At 33.1% G+C, this 17,453-nt stretch overlaps 1 protein-coding gene across 2 annotated transcripts in view; it reads left to right on the top strand.

Annotated features, from left to right (window-relative positions):
* The window catches only part of LOC136027508 (serine/threonine-protein kinase OSR1-like), a 92,910-nt gene that overhangs the window by 51,440 nt on the left and 24,017 nt on the right, over window positions 1-17,453 (top strand). For both annotated transcript variants that reach the window (XM_065704823.1, XM_065704822.1), the window contains exons 4-6: window positions 5,406-5,656; window positions 10,378-10,543; window positions 12,693-12,928. In XM_065704823.1, coding sequence (XP_065560895.1) covers window positions 5,406-5,656; window positions 10,378-10,543; window positions 12,693-12,928 — 653 coding nt within the window. The remainder of the gene's footprint in view (window positions 1-5,405; window positions 5,657-10,377; window positions 10,544-12,692; window positions 12,929-17,453) is intronic.

Raw genomic sequence — 17,453 nt, 5'->3', positions numbered from 1 at the left:
TCGCCCACAAGAAAAATCTTTTGGTCCCTCCCTCTAAAGATTGGACCTGTGTATACATATTAGTATGCCTTTATTATGTTGAAGATATCTAAACTCGTCACTTTTATTTATCGCTAGGCCTATTCTATGAAAGACTTAAATAAAAAAGAATCTGCATATTCTTTTGTAAAGATTGAAAGCCTATTGACTAAAATGAGGAATACTTGCTTGATAGAGAGACTTTGGGCAAATACACATGATTGTTTTCACAGCTGAAAGTTACTGACATTCGCCAATTATGTCAGTAGATGTCAGACTCTGTCACTATTGCTATATATATACACATAAATAACTTGGTTAGGTATGCAAATCCCTTCTTTACCTTCCAACCAAAGTATACTTACCTCTGTTTAATTCTTATTGACCTGAAGAAATATTTTTGAACAACTAGACTTTGGCAAGGGCACATGACTTTGTTTCCCAGAGAAAGAAGATTGTATTCACGAAGAGAGTAGCTTAACCGCCCAAACACATTAACTGAGAATTTAAGAAAATTTTGTGTAAACTGTGGATTTTGGGTATTGACTTTACTATTTTTAGATATGTGTACGGTTGTGTAAATTTTTAATGAAACAATTCGATTTCATATACATTATGCTTGATACTTAAAAGATGTTCGATACCAAAACTGTCATTTTGCGAGTCTCAGTGCCAGCTGATAGTCCCAAAGACAAATGGCCCATTAGCAAATTTTCCCCGGACCAAAGGGAGCTTCCGAAGCAGTTCTGGTTCAAACTGATGGTGAATTTCGGATGTGCCAAACCCTGTGTAAACAAGGTTCGAGGAGAGGGGGAGGATGCCCGTATTGGTTGACAAATAAAATTGTGGTAGATGAAGGATAGATCATTTTTATTATAGGGTTTAGGAAAGGTTTTACCCAAGTGCTGTATAGTGCATAGTCATAAGTGCCATGTAGTTGCTAATATTTTTCCTAAAAAAAAATGCTGTTTCATCTCGTGTGACATTTTGATGAATGGATAGAAAAGAAATATGTCTGCTTTCATTTTACGACTAATTTTGGCGTCAATATTTAATCTGATTTGTGAAATTAGTGTTATCTTAAAAGAAAAAACAACGTAGAACATTCTTTTGATTTCTTGCAATGCTGCACAAATATCTAATGGCACTATGACTTATTGCTTTCAGCTGGATATTGCGTAAATATGGACCCATGCTTGCGTCACTGAGATTGCTTAACCAAAATCTTTCTGTAAAGCTAATTATTTCTCTTAAAACCATTGTTTTTTAATTAACTACAAATAATCCTTACACGAAAATGCTGAACCTCGATTGATTTATTTTTCCGTAAGAACTATGTTTTGAAGTTTACTTTTATTGTTAGGCTGAAATTTGGAAGAATTAGATATATCTTTCGTAAGAATCGTTGCCTCAAGAATCTCTTGTTGGTTTCCCATAGACGTTGTATACTAGATTTCAGAAAAATGTTTTCGTTGTGTGCAGTGGCATCAGATAACGAAAATGTAGGGGATAGGGGCAAAATGTGTTTTCAAATCTAGGATATGGCAATTTTGTTGTCTTTTCTATATTTTTTTTTTTATGAAAATACAAAAATTTACCAAGAAAATTCATTTTTTGTCTGAATAAACAAAAAAGTAGGAAGATGCCTTGTCCATTGACGCTATTTGGAAGCACCATGGTATTTTTCTACCATGCAACTAGGGAAGGTTTCCTAAAGTTTTTAAAGCAAAGCAAGCCAGTTCTTTAGTTATCCATCTCTATTATATGATTGATAACAACCATCCAAAAAAATATTTTAAATATAAGAAGAGGCAGGTAACGTTTCGAGGGTAGTTCATCATAATTTCTTGAAAATAAAAAACGTGAATGGTTAAAAAAAATACAGGAAGGAGTATAATAACAACGTTTGATTTTATATTGAGTCTTAGATGTATATTCAGCTCAAATAGGTATTGGAGTCCTGGAAAAATGCTGCCAGATTTCTATAGCAAAGATTAAATGTCTCTAATGAAATGAATAAAATTAAACTCAGTTGCGCTGTTTGTCCTATATCTTGTGCATTCTGAACTATATTGAGTAAGGGGCGTAAATTGAAAAAAAATAGGGGGTTGCAATATATCATCGGAAAATTATGGCGGATTTTAGTTTGTTTTTCTTTCTTTCAGTTTTTCAACAAAAATATATAGAAGTAGTTTTTTAAAATCTTAGAAATTTCTACCCTTGAATCTAAAACAATTTTAAGAAGAGAAGGAGTGGAAATGAGAACAAGAAATGAAGCTAATCTATACAATTACAACTCAATGTAAAAACCAAAGAGGTACAATATAACATATAGTGATATACTCCTCAACAGCTCAGAAGAAGCACACAAATTACGTTGCTTTTGTGCTGTTGAGAGGCTACTTTGATCGTTAAATTTTACTTGGGTAGTTTTTTGATGAAGTTTTTAGTTTGATTTTTCCTTCTCATCCAATTTTGTTTTATACTTTTTACTTTGTTTTGATTATCTAAAGATGAAGTGCCTGCAGGTAAATGTTCTGAAATCAAAAGTGATTACATTTAACAAGAGGAATGATAAATGTGAAAGTAAATTATGGTTTAAGGGGGAGGAGATACAAGTTGTGGATAAAATTAAGTATCTTGGATATATTTTTTAAAGTGAAAATGGAATTCTCATATAAAGGAAACGTTAAACCGGGGAAGAGCAGCAATGTTTACAATTTTCCGGAATAATGTAATGGGAATAAAAAGTTTGTAAAAGGGTCTTTTTTATCGAGAATAATGCCCATTCTACATTACGGAGCATATGATTTGGGGGCATGAGAGAGCGACTCAGATAAAGAGTATCCAGTTAGTGTACTTTAAGAGATTGTTTGGGGCTGCATAGAACAACTCATTCCCAGTTTTTAAATGGTGATCTAGGTATATGGCCACTAATAGATTCCAGACTAGTCTCAATGATTAAATTTTGGTTGAAAGTCGTCCAGTTACCGAGTGACAGGTTGCTTAAGGCAGCTTATGAAGATTTACTCTCGCAGGGAAAAAAAGATCATGACCACTAAAAATAAGACATTTTAGACAAAACAGGGTTTTCCTTTGTTTGGAATGAAGGTAGAGGACCAACGGATATAAATTCAAATTGAAAGAATGAGATTAATACAGTACTAGAAAATCAAATGATTCAAAAATGGAGTGAGGAGATAAAAAAAAACATTAAAGTTTTATAAGGAGGTTAGGGTGGTTTATGGGCAGGAGTTCTACTTTAAGCTGAATTTACCAGCTAGATATTTGACGTTGTGGATGCAGTTCAGGGCTAGCTGCCTGCCAACTAGTGCAAGATTTATAAAATATTCAAAAGAAAGATGTTCCAATGAAGACAGATATACTTGCCCGCTTTTCAGAGTTAAAGAAGATTATTTAGTGCATTGGTTAAGCCGGTGCCCGAGGCTCTCTACGATAATGGAAGGAATATTTGGAAATAATAAGTTGATACTTCTAGGTGTCTTAAATAGTACGTCGCCTCAGTTTATTTGTAGAGTTGCAAGGTATCTGGAAATTTTGTTAAATAAAAAAAAATAATAATAAATAAAGAAAAAAACTATCAGTATAAATCATTTGTAATGTTATATTTATGTCTTTTTCCGAGTGTTAAGCGCTCTTTTCAATGACCTTTTTTTCAAATATTAAGTACTGATATTAGGTTCATGCAGTTAGGTTAATTTAAGCGTTTTATGATGGTTTCTGATCGAAGTTTATGTTATTTGTGTCTTTCGTTTATGTTATTGTACGGTGTTCATGGCTGTATATTTGGCTTTAAGAACGCTTATTTATCTATCTATCTATCTATTCTTTGGTTTCTTCATCTTCTTCTTTTCTTTACCACTTGCCGCACACCGTGGCAGTAGACATGTTGAGACCCATTATTTAAAGATTTATTTCTTTCATATTTTCTTTATATTTATCTTACTTTCATATTTACTTCTTTACCATTTCAAGATTCATCATATAAATTTTATTTGCAAAATTATATTTTTCAAATTATTTTGATTGAACTGTATTCTGTCTTGACTGTCAGTAAATAAAGGAATAAAAGGATTTCTCTAGTTTTCATATGACTTTAAACGTGGTTAATTTCCTAAACATTTTCTAGAAAATCTCCCCGAACGTTAATGCGGTCGAATCGATAACTGGACGCATGATCAAATTCTTTGCTTTCTTCTTAATATTAATAGTTGTTTTGGAGCCTCAGTGGTATACAATTGGCCAATAAAGTTATTCCTTAAGATTTCCCAATTCATGCTCCCCCTCTTGGCTTCATACTCCCAAGAAGAAATCAAACAAGCAAGAGTTGGGGAAACGCAGTGCAACAAAATCCCCACGAATGTTCTTGCAACAATCATATAAAAATTCCTTTGGAAAAAAATGATTTCCTAAATTAAACATCACTCGACGTTTAACTATTAGGCTTTGTAAATTTGCCTAGTTCTGCTGCCGCAAACCTCCAGTTTGAAGCTTATTCGTGTCATTGCTCTGCTTAAAGAAATATCCTGGAGGGATCTAGAAGTAACACCTGACTTCTAAAACTTATCAAGATTTTCAGATTTCCAAAAGTAATATTAAAATTTCCCTCCGAGGATTCTTCCTGGTGGATGGAGGAGATTCTGTTTTCCAGGAATGTTCTTGGAACCTATCTGGGGAACGAAGGAGAGGTCGCCTTACCCTCGTCTGGCATTTTCCCTCCTTTCCTGCTCAATTTTACTGTAAACCTTTAGCTCCTGCAGTTAATCAGAAACAAAGCAAGCTGAGTGAAGTTCTGGTCTTTTTTTGGGTTCATTGTTTGTTTGATGTATGTGCTCTGTCTAGAAAAAAAAAGTGTCATAAAAATGTTATTTTTTCTCCGCTGTCAATCATTTTTCTTTCTTTCTTTATTTCATTTTAGAATATAGAGGGCTACGCTACTTAGTTGCTCGTATTTATTTGAGACTTCATAATTTATTAATAGAATAGCTTCATTTCTTGTTTTATATTGTTCTTTTTAACTTTTTACATTAAAAAGAGAAAAGGGTTGAATCTGGTTGAATTTGGTTGAATTGGAAGAAAAAGATCTGGGTTGAATAAAAAGAAAAAGATTTTATGTATTTGTTGGTCGTTTTGCGTTTTTTTTTTTTTTTTTTGCCTTCATACTCGGATCGAATTGGCAAATCCTTGGGCACGGGAACAAAGGGTCGCTCATCAGGGTTTATCAACGTAATATACGTCACATATGGGATACACCAGTATAAGGTGTTGTTTTTGGACAAATTTGTTCTAATATGAACCATGATAAAGTACCGACGATCTGATTCTTTGATCTTGTCCAGCGGCTAACTTTCCTCTTTGAATTTCAGAAAGAGATACAAGCAATGAGCTCTTGCAATCATGAGAACGTGGTTAACTATTATACAAGTTTCGTTGTCAAGGATGAACTATGGCTTGTGTTAAAGTTGCTTGCTGGCGGCTCCCTTTTGGACTTGATTAAGTATCGAATGAAGACTAGCGACTGTCGGAATGGTGTTTTTGATGAGGCCACCATTGCAGCAATCCTAAAAGAAGTTCTCAAAGGTCTCGAATATTTTCACAATAATGGACAAATCCATAGGTAAAGGATTTAATCATAATATTGATTTAAATGCTGGAATTGTTTTGATAGCGCTGTGGTGTGGTTAGCAGATTACAGTTATAAAGTTGAAAGAGAGGCTCGTGAAATCTCATCCTTCAGGACTTCTCTAGGATCCTCCATGGCCCCTTAGGAATCTCTTGATATATCCATGCAATTTTTCATTCCATTCTCTATTTGGTTTCAAACCTTGTTTCTCCTTATTTTATTTTTCTTTGTTTGTTGAATTTTTTTTTCTTGTACTTTTTTGTTAATTATGGATAGTTTCTTTTCTGTCACTCTTATCAATACTATGTATAGTATACGGAGCTGTTGTGCAATTATGAATGTTCGTTTTCCTTTTAGCAAATATAACTATTTTTTTGCAAAAAAAAACCAGCTTAAAACAATTTATTAATAAATCACATTATGAAAAGATGAATTAAGCTCTACTCCACAGTTCTACTGTGTAATTGTGGATATGAACTCCAGAGATTATAACTGAACTCATAAGCACACTCACGTTCGACTTTATTTATTGTTCTTTCTTATTTTTCTTTCTATTTTTGGAGGAGGGTCAAAGTCTTTATCCTGAGGGAGGGCTAAAATTACAAGAGACACATTTTAGGGTAGCTACTATTCTCAAAGTTTTCTTAGAATTATATTTGAACTATTATCTGAGAGAGGGTTTTTTTTTCTTTCCTCTCTTACTGCTGTTCTAATTGGATTTATTAATGTTTATTTTTTTGTTTTCATTTTAAACGAAAAGTGGAGTAAACTATACTCGTCACTTTAAAAACCCGATACGCTTTAATGTCTTCATGTTCTTTGTATCTTCTTTATGTTTGCTTATTTATTAATTAGCGAATATTTATTTTTATTTGTAAAGCCAAACCAAATAATATAATTTATTTACTTCATCAGAAGAAAAAATGTGCTTTGTGAAGATCCTTGAATAAAAATCCAAAATTTAAGTCAAATTAAAGAGACATTAAATTGAAACAAAAATTTTAATAAAACTTCTTGCCAGAATTTTTTTTAGGTTTCAGCCAGGGTTTAATCAACAGAATTATAATTCGTATACCTCTCTTTTAGATGGCATGTACGAAATCATTCTGGAGGCTAGTAAATGGAAATCACTAGTGTTTGGGTGTAATTTCGGAGGTGAAGGACCAATTACTGAGTTTAATAGATACTCAGTCTCCAAAATCGAAAAAAAAATTAGTTTTAATTTTTTTTTTAATTTTGTTAGATTTTTTTTCTTTTTCAAAAAGTTGAAATTTGAATCGAGTTCAATAGGGATATACATTGCAGAATACTTTGCAGAAACGTTTCATATAGGTTGCAAGCCTGATTTAATCTGAATTCACAGGAAAATAGTTACCTTCTGTCTCTTAATTCTCTAGACACTGGCGATTATCAAAAACTCTTCAAATAGCATTTATTCATTGGCGGAAATATCAGGTTAATCATACCTGCTTGTCAATTTGGTCTCTAAGGGGATCTGAAACGATTCTTTCTGGCAAAAACTTGTAAAAATTTCGGTAGCTGAAAATATTCTATGGAACTGTTCGAAAACTGGAAAATATATCGAAAAATGGTTGCAATCATCTTACAGGTTATTGTCTTCTGCTCATGACAGTACCGATTTTGTTCTAAAAGCAATATCCTTCATAGAGTACACTTGTGAAAAAGAGCTAGACATTTTCTAAGATTTCTAAGCAATTAGAGGAAATAGAGCAAAAACCTAGCAAACATTTTGTAGCATCTTTAGGAAGCTACGGCCTGATCTTAAAAACGGTATCTTCCAACAATGAATACTTGAGTACTTTTTAAATATAATTTTTCAATTTTAACATGGGATTTTCGAGTTCCATCAGTTCACTTTATCACGGCCTTAAAGTATTTATTTGTGATTGTTTTCACTTTAGTGACTGTTTTCTCCCCCAAAAAATCTACTAAAGAAAAGCTAGTGAAAACTAGATGAAATTAATTAAAATCTCTCAGCTTCTTCATAGAACAAAATTTCGCCCCTTGCTTGCGATACCCACATAATGAAAAAAAGTTTTTTTTTTGTTTTTTGTTTTTTTGTTTTTTTTTGTTTTGTTTTTTTATTCAAGGTCAAGATGATAGTTTTATTTTTATTTTGCCAAGAAGACACTGGTATTGATTGTGAAAGGAATTCCACATAGACATCGGATGATTGATTAGATAATAATTAGACGACACAATCTATATGTTTACTCTTGAGTGAACTAATTGGGTTATTAATGTTCGTTTTCTTTTCTGATAGAGAAAGTGAAAACTAATGCACTATTTAATTTTTATTAGTCTATGAAATCTAAGATAACAAAGAAAATGGTGAATTATGAACATAATATGAAGAAAATGCTGCTTTATCTGAAAGCTGCTTAGAATGTTTCTTTTCTTAATGTATGATTCAAGAGGTTTTAGATATAATAAAGTGCAAATTATGTTCTGGTCTTGAGAAGGCATGGGGGTTGTCAGCCCTACTCGTGTTAATTTTGCTCGTTTTGAGTTTGACTCGTTTATTTATTTTAATTTTTGTACCTTTTGGGTTTAATGAATTTTTGATGGTTATTTGTGGTAGTTTTGAACTTAGAAAATTAAGGAGTGTTTTGCGAAGGGGAATTTTCTTCAGGAAGCATTTTTCGGGGAGGGGTGTAAACCGGCTACATATTTAAGATATAAAAATTGCTTTGTAATTTTAAAACGGTTTAGGCCTGTAAAGTTCAAAGGAAGAATTCAGTATGGCGAATATTTCGCCATTATGAGTGGGAAAGTGCCCTGTGTCCGCAAAAGAAAGACTTATATAGAAGACAAAAAAAGCCGACTTTGAGAGAAGAAGATCCAGAGAAGAAAGAAACTGGATTTTTTATAAAAGTAGAATAAAGTAACCAAATATTCAGCTTATAATCCAATTAGGCAGTAATTAACATCCGTTCTTCAATGCGAAAAATGAAGAAAACCACCTCGGTTTGTTTGTTAGAAAATAATATTCGCAATTGTAGCCTTTTGCTCTTTCTTTTCCTTTTTTAGTTGGCATAGTCTTTTTTTTAACTTTTATTCGACAGTCTAAGTTCTTAGTTTAGGTTAATAGTCTTTCAGTTAATAAGTCCTTCCACTTGTTGCCTCGGAGTGTTCGCGACATAGCTTTGCATTGTTAGAGGTCCTGTTTACTAGTTGCTCTCTCATTTCATCCTACTGCGAAATTTATTTCGAAGCGTCAGTCGATACTTAATGAAAATGAAACCATTCACCGAAATTAAAACTCAATGTATGCTCAGCTCAGATCCTTAATAGTAATATTCATTACTCCCTGGGTTTGGGATGGACTTCATGATACATAAAAAATATGTGCAAAAGCGGATGCTATTTTGGATTTTTGGAATATTTTCTCCTAGTTCTTTAGGCCTTGTGCTCGGAACCACCCAATATATTAGCATGGTTAGAGCATTTACTTTAATCTAGGTTTGGTCTTACTATATCCCTTAGATAGTTAGATTAAAAAAAAAAAATTCAGCTGAAAATAAGGAGCAACGTCAAAACTTAAAACGAATAGACATTTTTACAAATTTGAGGAGGGTTGCCCCCTCCTCCTTACCTCGCTCTTTACACTAAAGTTTGACTTTCTGTTCCAATTATTGAGCAATTACTGATGAAACACAAGCACCGTTTAATTAGAATAATAAGTTGTTTTTTTTTAAGTTCTGGAAAACTTCAGCGTAAAGAGCGAGGTGTTGAGGAGGGAGCAATCCCCTTTGTATTCTTAATAATTTCTTTTCGTTTTAAGTTTTAATGTTGTTCCATAATTTCAGTTGAAAAAAAAACCTGTTTTTTAATTTTGAATTTCTGATCGTTTTTTAAATAATGCCCGAAAATCTAGCTCCCCTCCATGAAAACTCCTTCCCCTATGAAACTAAATTATCAAACTAATTGATGAGTTAATTAAACCAGTAGCTAAGCCAGTTAGACGGCAGGCAAAAATGAAATACTTGGTGAGGATCAGAGAAAAATTTTCAGTTGAAAATTCGAAGTAGTCTTCCCCCACTCTTTCGTGTTCTTCCCACAAAACTGTGCCTGGAAGTTATAATTCAGCCCCTCAACCTTGAGGTAAAGCACGGTATATTTATCAAAACTATAACCATAGAAACACTACCCATCTGTATGGGTAAAATAGTAAATATTGAATTTTCTTCTGAAGTACAATTTTTTCCCCTTTTATGCATATATTTCCAATATATCCAAAAATAAAAATTGTGGCTCGAACTTACGACCCGTAGAATAATATCCCTGTTAAAAGTGTAAGGTATTTGGTTCTACACCTTTGCTATATTAGTATTTACAAATAAACGGGTTTTTCTTTAGGGTTACTGATATTACCAATCGTGTAAAATAGATATATACTATATTAGCGAAGCAACTATACAATAAATGACAATATTTGTCCACGATTAAGCATTTATTTTTTGATTTATAAAGAATAACCTTGTAATAAATAACACGTTATGAATCACAAGTTTTATATAACTTATAGTGAATATGAGGATTTTGCATTATTTTCACGTTTGTCCGCGATTAAGCAAATTTATGTTTGATTTATAAAGAATAGCATTGTAATAAATAACACATTATGAATCACAAGCTTTATATAATTCATAATAAATATGAGGTTTTTGCTTTATAATTAATTCTAATTGTAGAGACATTAAAGCTGGCAATATATTGCTTGGTGAGGATGGAACAGTGCAGATAGCTGACTTTGGAGTCTCGTCGTGGTTAGCAACTGGTGGAGATTTATCTAGACAGAAAGCAAGACACACGTTTGTTGGTACTCCTTGTTGGATGGCTCCCGAAGTTATGGAACAGGTGAGAGATGGCTCATTTAATTATAATTAATTAACTATAAATAAATATAATTGTATTTACTAGTTAAATCTCTTGATACTAACTTGAAAAAAAAAACAGTATTTGTGTTTGTTGGGGCGGGGGACAGTCGGATCAGTAGACTCAGTATCACTATTGTGCAAGTGGTCTTGAAATTAAATATGTATAATATAGATTATATATAAAATAAACAGATGAACTATATAAATTCAATATATTATTTCAGTTGGGTCTAATCAAAGTTTTATACAGTCGTTTCAATGTCTGTATATCAAACAACAATCAGTATGAAACACGTGGTTTCACCCCGCTTTCTAGGCTATAATTAAAGGGGTTATAAAGGGCTATCTAAAAGGTTGAGATGGCCAGGTTACTTTTTACGGATGATGGATTGCCAAAAATCATGATTCTGGCAATTCAGCTGAGGCCAAACGAAAACAGGTTGTAGTAGGAAAGGGCATGAGAAAGTTTTCTAAACATAAATAACTATTCTTGATAATGCTGTATTTAAAAAATCTCACTAGTATCAGAATATTAATTGCATGTTAATAATCTTATTTATTATGCACTTACACGAATTCTGTGTGTGTTCCCACCTGCTGTCTTTTGTGGTAAGCCGTATTACGTTTGAGGATTGCGAGCGACTTTTCATTAGTATTTATGCAAAAAACGCAAAATCTGCAAATTTTTCTACGCATGCGAGAATTCATGCTCAAGAATTTATTGAGTAGCTAAAAAAAAAAAAAAAAAAAAAAAAAAAAAAAAAAAAAAAAAAAAAAAAAAAAAAAAAAAAAAAAAAACAGGACGAATTAATTATGCGTTTCTTCGTACCAAATTATTGAATTTTGCTGGCCATTCCGTAGAAATAATAAGAGTCTGAGTTACAGCACATGAATGGAAACTCATTAGTGTAGGAGAAGTGGATCCATAAACAGAATGGGATTATAGTGGAGTTACTGCAGATGCTATCTCAGAGGCTTTTTTTTTCTGATTTGCCACTCTGAATTGACATTTAAAAATAAATCAAACAATTCCAGAGAAAGGATTCAACTCGTAGTTATAACTCATACGAATATACTCCAAATATTTTGATTTCAACCAAAAATCATTTTCAATTAAAAAGAAACGGATAAAGAAATGTTTGCCCTTTCTGTTCTTCTTTACAAGTCTGTTTATACGAGAGTGTTAGGTTTTTTCTTGATTTTTCCCTGGTTTTATTTGCTAAAATAAATTCTACTAAAAATTGTGACTTGGTTAAACTAGTGCTAGCTAATCCTTGGTAGTAAAATATCATTGTGAATGAGTATTTCCGGAACTTTCTCCAGTCCGTTGCTATTAGAATCATATTGTCATGATTTTACGAAAAGAAGATGAAAAGATATAAAAAAAAAGATGTTAGAAACATGTGCAAACATACTCTTGAATTGGGACACACCCTTATATAAATTCTTCAGGAGCAGGACAAAATAACCCCAAAACCATCATAACATTCACAGAATAGCCAAGGGTGGGCAATGTCGCAATCAATAATGGTAAATTTTGAACAAAAGGAATATATAAAATTCATATATAGAAGAACATTCCATTAAAAAAAAGGACAAAATGTTATCAGTCAGGACTCATAAAAGAGAAGTAAATGAATAAAAAAGAGGCGCGTCACCTGTGTTCCAAAATCAAATGCGGCCCCGTTCCTATCTTTAATTTGGGACACGTCTGGATTGACTGTTCCCTCTCTTTTTACTATTATGCCGTCTAGCCACATCTGCCATATCCTCAGTCAATTTTATCTATCATTTTTTTAGAGGTCACTGCCCTCTGAAGTGCAACAAGGAATAGGGATGAGTTATGGAAAGACTTTTCCTATAATTTTATTTGCTGTACTCTGCCACTCCTTCCCCCCTAGAAATGACCTCAAAATGTTTACTTTCGTTTCTCTTATTTGTTATCCGTCATAATTGACGTGTTTTTTTTTAATCATCATACATGCAATAAGTATGGTCTAATGAATTAAAGCACAATTGTTTCATGGACAACTCTTCATACATAAAAACAACAGAAAATTTTGATTATTATAGATTTTATAGCTAGATAGGAAAAGCTATTATACGCTGTACAACTTGATTTGTTTCAGGTAACCGGCTATGATTTCAAAGCGGACATCTGGTCTTTTGGTATAACTGCAATTGAACTTGCTACAGGTACTGCCCCTTACCATCGCTTTCCGCCCATGAAAGTTCTCATGCTGACCCTCCAAAACGAGCCACCTACGATTGATACTGGGGCTACAGAAAGAGACCAGTATAAGAACTATGGTAGTAAATTTAGAAAAATGATATCTGATGCTCTCCAAAAGGATCCGAAGAATAGGTAACAATATATAAAAATTAATTTTTATAATATAATTTATATGAAAATTCAGCCTCAATTGAAAAGTTGTGTAATTGTGCATTTGGTCTTTGTGTTTTAGTTTTCTTTTTGAAGCTTTTCCTTTGCGGTCTTTTTCGCTGTTGATGAAAGATCATGAGGATTGACCCAAAATATCTGCCGTTTCTATTGCTTATTAACCTTGCCCCTTTGTTTTTATGTGAAACTATTTCGTTTTCTTATTTGTTCAGAAAGGGCTCCAAGTCGCAGAAGAAATTCCAAAAAAGCTATAAGCTAAATATAAAAATATCAGAAGTTATTTTTCAAAAAATTGAATTTCTTCCTCAATTAGGTTGCGTGCTCTAATGTCGGTACCCCAGGTTTACCTTTCTCTTATTTGCTTGGGGTTAACACTCAGTTACCTGAAAGACAAGGTTTCTTCAATAATCCTTAAAGTTCATGTTAGAAGTTATAAGGGCACGACGAGGTTGAAAGGTATGTGTAAGAATTAATTAATAAATAAAAATAGAAAAAAAAAAGTATAGGTGAGGTGCTGTAATTTTACGATACCCTGCGAGTTGTCTCTGGGTTGCTGTAAGGTGACGATCTCTCAGGGTACATAAAATATCTGTTTCCTATTTTTTTTTTTTTTATAAGTTGTTCCATTTTCTTAAAATAAAATGAATTTTCCTGAATTTAATTCCATTTTCCTAAAATAAAAAGAATTCCTTTATGTTTCTATGTTTAAGATTTTGAGAAGAGTTTAGTCAAACTGAAATAATTCACGTACGCTAATTATTTAATTATTATTATTTAATTATATTATATTATATATAATTATTATATATTATTATATAATTATATTATATATAAAATATAATTATTGAATTATTATATTACTCTACAATTGTTTAATTATCTAATTAATTATTTAATAAGTACGCTTATTATTTAGCCATTTTGCACATTATCGAGTGTTCAAAATCCAACTTTGATTGGAAAGATTGAAAGTTTTTTTTGCTAATGCTGCAAGGTTTTCTTGCATTATCAAATTAAGAAAACAATATCAAAGGTAAAATAGTAATTGAAGCCAAGACAAAAATTGTATAAACACTTTTACAGGATGGAGAACAAAGGGGGACTTCTTGAAGATTGATTCATAGAATTGAACTGTCAAACTTGCTTTGCCTATTAGGACCAATATACATGGATTGGACACGGCCATACTAGGGTATAACGATTTTGTACCCAAAATTAAAATTCCAAGTTTTGCATCTAAGTAGTTACATAATGGCTGAATATATCAATTGATGCTGATACTGCTAAAAATATATCAAAGCATAAAGCCGCCTAAGATCCACAAAACTACTCATTTCTTTCCTCTGTACTACTAAGTTGTTTAGTTCTAAATTCCATAAGTTTCCGCTTTCATTTAATCATTTCTCATAAACCCTTCCCATCTTGTTCAAGGATACCCTGCTATTCGTTTAGCTGTATTTGGACAATCAAAAAGTCGTGTTTAGTAGTCAATGGCTTTTTGTCTGTAAAATAGTATAATCTGTAAATTGCTGTAGTTGTGTTGGAGAAAATTAGTATATCTGATTGAATTTAAGGCTCATTCAAGTTTATGTTCTCTGTACAAATTTTTGGTATTATATTTTCGTTCTACGGTTCTACGACTTGATGCTTCAGCGATAGGAGACAATGTTGTCATTATGTGATAGATGAAATTTAGCTTGTTCTATCTATCAAATTGGATTCTTATGGTAGATTTAGCTAGATTAGGTTAAATTTGGTTATAAATATCAGAACTGGAATAAAAACCTAACTTAACCTAACCGAAACCTATTCTGACCTGTCATTATGAAACCTTGCATTATACTGAAAAAATTGACTAGCAACGCTGACTAAATCCAAGGAGGAAAAAAAAGTGTTTCGGACATTCATAAATTTTGGACATTCGCAGTAACATATATATGGGAAAATTGTCGTAGAAAAGAATTTCTTTTATTTTTAAGAAAGTTTAGACCTTTCTCATAGGAGAGTCTAGTTAGTATCATAATTTGGGCTCAATTATTTGAAATCAATTAATCCATTGATATAGATATCTTTTCCTTTCGATACAAGTTACAGCGGTTGGCTTGTCACGAAATTGCATGTTTCTCTGAGAACATTGACCTTAAGAGCTGAAAATGCTATTAGTCACCCCGAATAAAATCGGACCCTTGACGATTTAATGCAGGATCATTCATTTTAAGTAACTTGAAACTTCATTAATAAAGTAAAAAAATTAAAGAAAATAGGATATTTGATCAAAACCAGTCTGTAATTAAATAGGATTAAAGCTGAATTACTTTGTAAGTGATAATTAGCGTAAATCCTTTATATAGATTCATCATATTTGATAAAATCAGGACTTCTATGCACAGGAATTCTTGAACAGGACTGGACGAACAAACGCAAAGTCAGAAGGATCTGCAGATACGAGCGTGGTTGTACGAGCAGATATTATACGTAGTTATATGAGGTACGAGTGGCCGAGTCGCAGCGTTGCAAGGCCGAGTGGGTTGGTGCGCTGGATTCGGGATCCCTTGTCTGAGAGGACGCGGGTTCGAATCCCAGTATACCCAATTCTTCAGTTTGGGACGGGGATCAGTGGCGTGACTCTGTAAGCTTAGCCAGAGTCGACCCAGCTCTAAATGGGTACCTGGAGAAATCTGGGGAAGGTAAACAGGAAGGGTGTGTAGAAGCACGGGATGGTTGGCCCCCAACCCCCCATTGCACTCCCTGGCTGAAGGGCCAAGAGACGGAGATCAACACCGCCGGTACGGACTGTAAAGTCTAATGCCGTATCCTTTACCTTTTTTTTATATGAGGTAGATACGTTGATGTTGAGTGGTTGAGAAGGATGTCGACAAGCGTTTGGAGACAGTTTTTATTGACCACGCTACAGCTAATGATCTTGCAGGCAAATTCGTTAAGTGCTTGTCTCAAGGGTTGGTTGACTTATAGGAAATATGTAAACTTGTGGGGGGGATTGGTGAACATAGGGACTTGCAGTTATCCACTCCACATACAATGCGCTCCAGAACGCGATAGAAGAAATGGAAATAATTTCTCTCGGCTAATCATTGTGTTGTTCTACTGCTTACACAGGTGGCCTAAAAAGGCTAGAAGACCTACGGAAGATCAAGGAAAAAAACAAGTTGCTAAAATATACATTGACAAAGCACGAATCAATACACTGATTTACCCTTGGCCTTGCAGCAATCGACTTCTACAGTTACCACTACCTGACCACTGTGGTCAGCCAGTCAGCGAGAAGCATAGATAAAACTCTTTAAGCATAAGTTTTCTAAGAGTAAGGGATAAATTTAGGGACAGAGCCAAATAATTGCTAGAAAAAAAGTTCTGAGCGACAAAAAGCGTTTCAACTAGTCACTGCTCAGCTCCCTGATGTCTGGAAAATGGTGGAGCTACCATAATGGTATAGATAGGTCTGACAAAACGTAAATATGAATAATTAAGTATGAAATATACAATAAACTTAACTGCCAAACTTAAAGAACTTAGGCCTCTCTTCATTGTCAACAACAATTGATAAGTATTGGAATAATCTTGTCAGTATAATAAATAAGTCAGGTATTTATAAGTTTCAAAAAGTTTGTTTTTGCCAAAAAGGTGCTCTATTTTTGTTGAAAATAATTTTTGTATTTTATTGATATTTTTGTCCTTTCAGTGGAGGGAGTTGAACTACTTAACAGCTACTATAATCTTGCGCATTTCGGGGTCTGTGCCCTTATATTTTAAAATATTTGAGTCTGCTTTTGCAGATGTGAGAAAATGACCTTAAGAAGATAAATAAATTAGATAAGGTTGCTAATTAAAATGATATTAATTTAGTAATACAATTACAAAAGACAGGGCACAATCAGTGTGACAGATTTGTGTAAAAATTGTAATTTATACTGCTAAAAATTAATCGCAACATGAGGTCAGTCTGAGATCAGCAAAAATGACGCGTTTTCTCGTCCCTCCTGCAGCTAAGCAGATATCTATTTGTCTTATAAATTTCCACATCGGTTAGATTATTTCTCATAAGCCCTTCCTATACTGTTGAAGGGTACTTGCTATATCTGTCAATATTGGGACAACCTAAGAGCTTTGTATAGGTAGTTGATGGTTTTTCGTCCTTAAAATAATCCTATCTATAAATTCATATAGTTGTGGTGGAGTAAAGCCCATTGAGGGTAAGGTTCATTTACTATGATGTTTTTCAGAGGTTGAGATACAGGCCATTTAAGGTTTAGACTCCCTGTGCAAACCTTTGCTGTCCTTTGTCTTTTTATGTACAAGCAAATAAATTTTTGAAAGAAAAGAAAGGTTAAAAATCTTTGGAAAGGAAAATTCTTTTCATTTTCTAAGGAGTTAGATCTTTCTCTTTGGAAAGCCTAGGTAATACCCTACTTTTGGCTCAGTGGTCTGACATTATTCAATCCAGTGGTATTATCTTGTCCTCGTAATGAAA

The sequence above is a fragment of the Artemia franciscana genome, chromosome 5 (assembly GCF_032884065.1).
Source record: "Artemia franciscana chromosome 5, ASM3288406v1, whole genome shotgun sequence".
Classification (NCBI taxonomy): domain Eukaryota; kingdom Metazoa; phylum Arthropoda; class Branchiopoda; order Anostraca; family Artemiidae; genus Artemia; species Artemia franciscana.
The sequence above is the reverse complement of the archived record's forward strand: the minus strand, read 5'-3'. Positions and strand labels throughout refer to the sequence as shown.